The following is an 8089-nucleotide window of genomic DNA, read 5'->3' as shown; positions in this document are numbered from 1 at the left end:
TTCTGACCAGCGAACAAGATCCACCATCGATTGCCCCTTCCCTAGAGGGGAGCAGTTAACCTCTGGGATTAGAGCCTTGCAGTGCCTGCTGAGGCTGAGGAGGGCAACCAGAATTGGATATAGAGTGGAGCTTTGCATTCTGTCGTTTTATTGATGTAGTCTGACATAATTGTTTTTTCTATACTTGTTTGTTCCTCCCCCCCCACCAAAGTATATAATAACCTGTAAATATAGAAATCTGTGTGCTGTCAATAGAGTAGCTGAATCCTGTACCTAAGTGATGTTAAGTAAAACTGTCAAATAAACTGTGAAGTTTTTCGCGTTATTAAAATCTGATAGAATTGTGAACTGAAATTCGCGTTACTAGTTGACATTGATTGTTTTATCTTGAATTGAAATATCGTCTTTCTTCATATTAAATACCATAAAATGGGTTATCATCTGGAGTTATAATTTAAATATAAGACAGTAGAAAGGTTTGTTAGCATGACTTAAGTTCAAATTTTATAACTAAGTGGTTTCTAAATTTGTGTGTTAATAATTTTAAAATAGAACTTAGTATATAGAAAAGGAGGATTTAAAGGTGTAATTCAAACTAGTTTGAGTTCAGTAAGACATGATTTCTACTTTTTCGTTTGGTGTCTGCCCCCCATGACACTACTCTAACACCTTGTGTCATTTTACAGGCAAAACCCTTTAATATTTCATTGCAGTTATTAATGGGATTACTATCCGAGCAGAGCATTAGGATTCCCTTAGTTTCTGTAGCCTGCTGTGTTCCATTCTGTGTTCAAAATTGTTGGGTATCGAGCAAGAATCTGCTCAGCGTTGTTGCTTTATATGGAAACTTTGAGCTTGGAAGCCGTTCTTCAGTCGCGGTTGTTGGGTGATGATGCTGTTTGTTGGACGGACTTCAGAGCATCTCAGGAGGAGAGTTCTGGGTGTGAATGCTGTAAAAATAACAAGATACAATAACGAAAGATATGAAGAAGCTGGGAAGGAGGAAGAGAGTTTCTTCTCCTTCCTGTTGGGCAGGAATTTGTCTGCAAGCGAGGAAACTGATCAAGTATCATAACCTGGTAGGAAGGCGTACTTTTCTGAAACATCACTAACTATAAGATGACTTGTTGCTGTTACTGTTCCTTATTGAGGAATATTGAATATCTGGAGTATGGCATTGTTTTAATGTTTTGTCTAGTGCTGGGTAGCACAGATTTGAACCACTTCTGGACTGGCTGTTTCTCAGATGAACCACTGGCCTGCTCTCCTTTGGGTTTTACTGAGGGTGAACAGGAGCATCAGTCATATCACCAATAAGAGATTTTAGATTGATGCGCACTCCTTATGTTCACTTTTATCGATGGTGAACAACTCCATTAGTAAACATATTTGACACTAGTGATTTGTGATAAAGTAACAAACTTAGGAACCTGTGTTGTGTAGGTGAATCAGTATGACTGTGAAACAGTAAATGAGGGATAGGACACAGACAAAGTGTGCTTTTGCTGCATGGAAGCTTAGTTAGAAATAATTTTTTTTTTTTGTCAGAATCAATCCCTGCAATTAGTTTAAAGCTTATACACAAAAATCACAGTAAAGCGTTGGTTTTAGTTGATTGTGGTTTTGCATGTTTGAGCGGGATTCAATGTTGCAGTGGATTTCCCGAGATGATTTCTGAAAATGTACATACATGCACACATATATACATATATTTTCATACTTGATCCTGTACATTTTATTTCAAGAATGTATTCCTCCAGCATTGGAAATCCTAATCTTTGTGGAATTTCCTATGATTTAAGTGTGCTAAATAACTTGATAATACAGATAAAAGTATTGCTGAAATTGAAAATGTTTCCTAAAATTAGTTTCAGTAATTTAAAATTGCTTTTAAAATATGCTGCAAAAAATTACCTAGAATGTGTTGTCAACAGCAAGTGTTAAAGTATTAGTCCTTCTGTTTTAAGGTATTTTAAGATGGCATGAAATAGAGGCGCAACAGGCTTATTTTTCCCCTCCCCTCTAGTTATTACTGTGGTGTTGAATGCTGTTTAAAACCAAGGATAATTATTAATCATCAAGGTTTCATGTAAGAATCAGCAGTGGTGGCTTCTTTGTTTTTTCTGTATAAACCATATTTAACAAGCAGTAGTATATCCTTTATTGATAGATTGATAATGTTAATATTATTTGCATTTTCTATATATGTGAGCAGTGAAAAGAGCTTTCCAATGTCTTGCCAGAAACATTCTATGGATGTGATGTTTAGCTGGCATGACTGGATGCAGATTTATTAAGTTTTGAATATAGATTTGTAAGCTACTTTTGATACGGGTTGCAACCAATGCAGGTGAAGAGTAGAAGCTCTTATGGAACTGCTTATAAATATGTATTTTCTGTTTTAAACTAATCCTGGTTTCAAATATTTGCCTAAATAGTTTTGCTTTCCAATAATTTTCAGTTATTTAATTTAATATTTGTGGTTATGATGCCATTTCCATAACTATGCCTTTGTTTCATTTTACAGAGGAAATAAAGGCTGAAACAGAAAAGCAAAGGTATGTGATAGTTCATCATATTGAGCAATAGTGCTTTACCTTCTTAAAATGTGTTCTGCCTTGGGAGTACGGGCTCTCTCTGAAAAGTATTTCTAATGTATTCTGTAAGGTTGGTGGTATCTGGAAACATGCTCAAAGTGCTGCTTCTGGATCTCATGGTGCAAAGCACAGGGCCAGGGGACAGAGGCAGAAGATGGCTTAGAGGGAGCAGACTGGTGGTGTCTGGCCAGGGAGGGTAGCAGTGGGGTCCAGAGTCAGAACAGGTCTTTGTGGGCGGCACAGGTGGAGGGGCCTGAAAAGATAATGTCTAGGAAGGACCTTGTTAGGGAATAGGAATTCCTGGAGCCAATTCTTCTAGGAGTGAAGGTAGAAGCCAGAATTAACACTCGACACCCTTCCACACTCAACAAGTAAATTTTGAAGTGTTGGTAAACTGTGGAGTGCATTATTAGTATTTAATGATATGTTCCGCAGGATCTTTTTCCCCACTCAGTGTAGGTTACTAACCGTGAGTCAGGGCTGTGTGGTGAAGGCTGTTTATGCCGCTCGTTGAAAGAACTGGATCAGTGGGTGAAACCGATGATGAAAGTGTTCTTACGGCTTAAGCAGATGAGAGCTGCTTAGGGACCTGCTTTCTGCCCTGGAACTGAATTTCTGGTTTAGGCAAATCATTTAAACCACAGCAGTCAAAATTGGGTGCTAAGGATTTCTGCTTTGTCTCCTGAAATCTACAAGTTTTGGTTTGGAAAATGTAAGCACTCGTAAGGGAAGCCAATGGAACCTTGTTTCAGAAAATGTGAAGCACAATTTAATATCAAATATGCTGAACAATTCAGTCTCACAGCTTATCAAATTTGGCACCTAAAAATTAGTGGATGCATCTGACTGAGTCACTGTGTTTCAATTTCCACCAACAAAATAGTCGATACCATCAGTTCATGGTAAGGTTGGAAAAATAACTTTGTGTAGTGTTCAGATAATGTTGCACCGAGCACCACAAGGCAGTCTTGGACAGAAAGTAATAATGTGTTAGGTTTTAGTTAGAGCAGAATAATTAAATAAAAAATCCACATTTTGAGGAATGATAAGGAAAAAATACTTAACATGAAATAGTGAGTGGTGTTTGTTATGCACACTGAAAAAAGAAAAGTAGTATCTGATCCTGAGGTTAAATAACCTGCTAAAACTAATAAGAGAGATGAATTATAATGAGGTATACAAGCATGGTTCAGCCATTTCTGAACTTTTGGCTGCTTAAATTATATCCTATTAGTATTTGAAGTTGTGGTTTTTGGGGTATAATGCTATATGTCTTAGCCTATGTACATTTTCTAAATAGATTTTGATTTCTTCAGTGCTGTCCTTATTCTGACAGTAGCTTTTTGCTGCTATGAAGGCATTGCTGGATGTTAAAACTATGAAGGGATTTGTCCTGTTCTTACTGTAGGGTCAATTTTTTTAGATGCAGTAGAAAATACTGTGTCTCTCTGTCTAAGCCTTAGAATAGAGAAACCTCTTGGTTTATTGAATATTTGCAACTTCTTATTTCTGCATTTGAGATTTTAATATCCTAAAAAGAGGCTTCTAGTCATAATTCTTTGAAGTTTTCCAGTCCCTATTCAAGGAAACTGATCTCACAGTTCACCTGCATTGAAAAATAGGTCATTGCCCCTTCCCAGAAATTTTGCATGGAAAACTGCTTCTTTTCTTTTGTTTGTTTTTAAACAGAACCAGTGTTTAGTAGTGGGATGGACAGGAATGGAACAGGAAAGGACAGGCTGATTTATGTAACCACTGCACAGCAAATGCTGCCCAAATAATTTTTTAAATTCATTTTTAGTCTGTTTCTGTAGCTGATAGGTAAATATCTGCATATTTCCTAATCCTCATGCTTGGTAGATCCCTTGGTGGAAGAATGTTTTGTTAGGGACAGTTTCTGGTCTCACAGTACGCTGGGAGAACAATCAATCAGCTCAAGTAATTTCTTGGCTGTCTTTAAGACAAAAAGACTTCTGTTTCTTTTCTCCTCTCTCCCTGCTGTGCTCTTCCCTTTCATCACCAGCAAGGTGAAGGAAAAATGGAGCATCACCTTCCCTATTTATTGTTTTGGGCATTTTTTAAATAGCCTTGACTTAAGAGAAGCTTCAGGTTTCTGCAGTAGCTGTGGCATGGGTTCTTCATTTTCAGAATCTCATCATGGCCAACTCCTTGTTTCTGAAAAGTTTATTTCTGGAGTGCTCTTTTAACTTAATTTTAATGGTAACAATAAACATAATCACTAGGTGAAGAACAACCTGTCGTAAGACATGAGCAAGAGATACCACCCTTCCATTCCTCAGAGAAAAGCTTTAATAGGAATTTCAGAGAGGTTTATTAATGTAGAAGAATCATGTACTTACTCTGCAACTTATCTGATTTGGGGTTTGTCCAAAAGAGCTCTGTTTCCAGCAAAACACTATTGGGGAATAAATAATGTTATGCATCCAACAGAAAAACAAACCTCTGCTCTTCTTCAGGAGAAAAAACATGTAGGGATAAATTATTAAGCCTTCAAAAGAAGTTATTTAGTAGAAAGTAGAATCTTAATGCTAATTATTCACTATTAAAACTTAGAATTTAGGTGTCCTTTTAAAGCAGGAGGGCTGTTTGAATGTGATACTGAACATCTCTTAAGGACAACACAGCTTAATCCTTGAGAAGCTGAAGCATAGCAATAATTTATCATATTGGTTAGTTTAAGGCTTCCTCCACAGAACATGGGACTGCATTCATTCTTTGGGTTTATAAGAAGCTCTTAGCAGTTCATTCTTCTATTTCAGCAGCATGAAGAAGTATATATTTACTGCTGTCTGCATTCCTTGAAGCATCTGCGTTAATTTGCAACAAGTGCATAGGGCCTGGATTTGAAATGAGTTGTTCTGTAAAGATCTATTTGAATTAGCTCTTAGTCTTGCATTAGATTACTGCAAGAATTTTGTAATCCTTCAGTGCAGAATATGAAGTTACACTTTTTCTTTCATTACACCACTTACGAAACCTGTGTAAGATATTGTCTTTTACCCTTTATGTGTAAAGATACTGATGTGTGCACAAAAAAAGGTCAGGAATACTTTATATAAAGGTGATGAGCTGTTCTGTGCTCCAATGAAAACTCCAAACATCATGCTGTGAGTCAAAGGCAAACTGCATTGATGCACACAAATTAGTGAAAAATTACCTATTCTTAATTGCCCATTTTTACCTAAGTATCAATGAGCATGTCCTTTCTAAAGGTGCTGTAAGCAATAAGACTTCAACAGTTAATAATTTTCTCAAATTTTGTACAGTTGGTTGTATCAGATCCATTACCCAAGTGAGATACATTGGTAACCATTGTACTCTTAAATTCTGTGGTGTCATCTGAAGTAGAGATAGAACAAAGTTTTGGGTTTGTTTGGGTTTTTTTGGTTGTATGTTTTTTTTCCTCCTGAGTACATCTAGGATTATGTCTAGGATTAAAGTTCCGATATGATTTAATCTCCAAAATAGATCTACTTTCACTAAAATACTGAACCAAACTTGTATCACAGTAGAGTAGTTGAGTAGTTAAAAACTTTCAGGATAATTTAAAAATATTTTTAGCAAGTTGTATTTTTATCTCTTCTAGTAGTAAAATTTCTGCCTAGACTTCTCTGGAAATTATCATTGCATGTGGAAATGATACTGAATAGATTTCCCTTCCTCCCCTCTGCCTTCACCAAGCAAGTAAGGGTAGTCTTTTCCAGTTGTCAGAGGAATAAGTCTTTTTGCCTTCAAATCAGCAGGGACCGCTGCGTATGTACGTAGCACGCAAGTGGGTCGATTTGCCTGATCAGTAAAGGAGACAGATGAAGTATAAAAGCTGTTAAGAATATGACCATATTACCATTGTCTTAACTTCATAGAAGTTACTCTTTCCTAATGTTCATTTTCTTGATATTTTATATCGTTCATAAACATTGTGGTGCTGAGGGCTATATGTGTGATCACTTGCAGCATTCTAATACAGTCATTCTGTTTAGTCCCCCCCATGGAGAAGCAAAGCCTGGTTCAAGTACTCTTCCACCGGTGAAATCAAAGACAAGCTTCATTGAAGCAGACAAGTACTTCCTGCCTTTTGAATTGGCGTGCCAGTCGAAATGCCCCCGGATTGTCAGTACATCTCTGGATTGTTTGCAGGTCTGTATGAAGATGAGCCATAACTCTCTAATATGAAATCCTGTTGATTTGAAGGGGAAGTACAGTCGTATGTAACAAGTAATGTTGTTGTTTTTCTATTATTTTACTTGATTGCATGCACAACCAAATCAAATATATTTCTGACAGAAAGTGAATGTATGTCTTATTATGTAGTGCATGTATGTGTTTATTCAGATACGTATCTATTACCACAGACAGTTACATGTTTGGATCAGTTTTAATATGGTAGTGTGCAACTACCTACTTTCCTGTTTATGTGTTGAAATAACACAGCAAGTAGAGCATTACCAAATTCATTTTGTGCTATTTATAATTACAGTAAAATATTTTATTTCTGAGAAGTCTGGTTTCTCAAAACTCATAGGCTCCTGTAATGCTTTCTGAACAAAGTCTACAGCATAGAATTTAGACATTTGTTCTCCTGAGTAGCCCAACAGTGAACTCAATTAATACGTTGATGTTCGCTGACAGTGCATGCCTGGCATGCTGGCATACTATGATGCCTTGCTACTCCACGTAATTTTCAGTAGGTGGACCATAGAGATTTACAAATACTGAAGTGTTTGGAAGAGGATTTTCTTAATTTTGTAATAAATTCCCATTCAAAGTATCAAAGATGTAGAGGGAGAAAGGGATAACAGAGCGCTTAAAAACAAGCTAGCTAGTGGCTTAAATAGACAGCATTTGCAGCTGGTTTATCTGGTATTAAAAACATTTGTGTGTTGTCTTCATATGAAGAATTGTGTGATGTGAGTTAGTTTTTAGAATCCTACTTGTTTTAAGACATTGTTAGTTGATGAACAAAAGCTTTAATGTTAAGCTTGCTGACAGACTTTGTATTGCAGTTGCTGGGTGAAAATTGAATAAATCTGGAGGGCCTTTAAAAAAAACCCTTGATGTTTTATTAGGCTTGGGGTAAAATGTACTGTTTTAATTATTCTGTGCGAGTTGGAGCTATCAAGTGAATTTATTTATTATAACAAAAAACTGACTTGTTTGGGTTTTTTTTCTTCTCTCCAGAAACTTATAGCATATGGGCACTTGACAGGGAATGCTCCAGACAGTACAGCTCCAGGCAAAAAATTAATTGATAGGATTATCGAGACAATATGTGGCTGTTTTCAAGGTCCTCAAACAGATGAAGGGGTTCAACTACAAATAATAAAGGTAATATGATCAGTACTTACAGTGTTGACAGCAAGAAGACAATCATGGCCTCAGAGTTCAAAAGCAGAAGTGTTTAATTTGTAAGTGTGATGGTAGTTTTAAAATATTTTGCTGATTCACTTTGTTTGAGATGGAAACTGTGTTAT

At 36.5% G+C, this 8089-nt stretch overlaps 1 protein-coding gene across 1 annotated transcript in view; it reads left to right on the top strand.

The window, feature by feature from the left end:
* Nucleotides 1–2535: 2535 nt before the first annotated feature.
* ARFGEF1 (ADP-ribosylation factor guanine nucleotide-exchange factor 1 (brefeldin A-inhibited)) overlaps nucleotides 2536–8089 on the top strand; it is a gene marked incomplete at both ends in the record, with an annotated part of 39473 nt that continues 33919 nt past the window's right edge. Inside the window, 3 exons of the mRNA XM_010185645.1 lie at nucleotides 2536–2558; nucleotides 6599–6755; nucleotides 7797–7943. Coding sequence (XP_010183947.1) covers nucleotides 2536–2558; nucleotides 6599–6755; nucleotides 7797–7943 — 327 coding nt within the window. The remainder of the gene's footprint in view (nucleotides 2559–6598; nucleotides 6756–7796; nucleotides 7944–8089) is intronic.

The sequence above is a fragment of the Mesitornis unicolor genome, unplaced genomic scaffold (genome assembly GCF_000695765.1).
Source record: "Mesitornis unicolor isolate BGI_N332 unplaced genomic scaffold, ASM69576v1 scaffold30975, whole genome shotgun sequence".
Classification (NCBI taxonomy): domain Eukaryota; kingdom Metazoa; phylum Chordata; class Aves; order Mesitornithiformes; family Mesitornithidae; genus Mesitornis; species Mesitornis unicolor.
The sequence above is the reverse complement of the archived record's forward strand: the minus strand, read 5'-3'. Positions and strand labels throughout refer to the sequence as shown.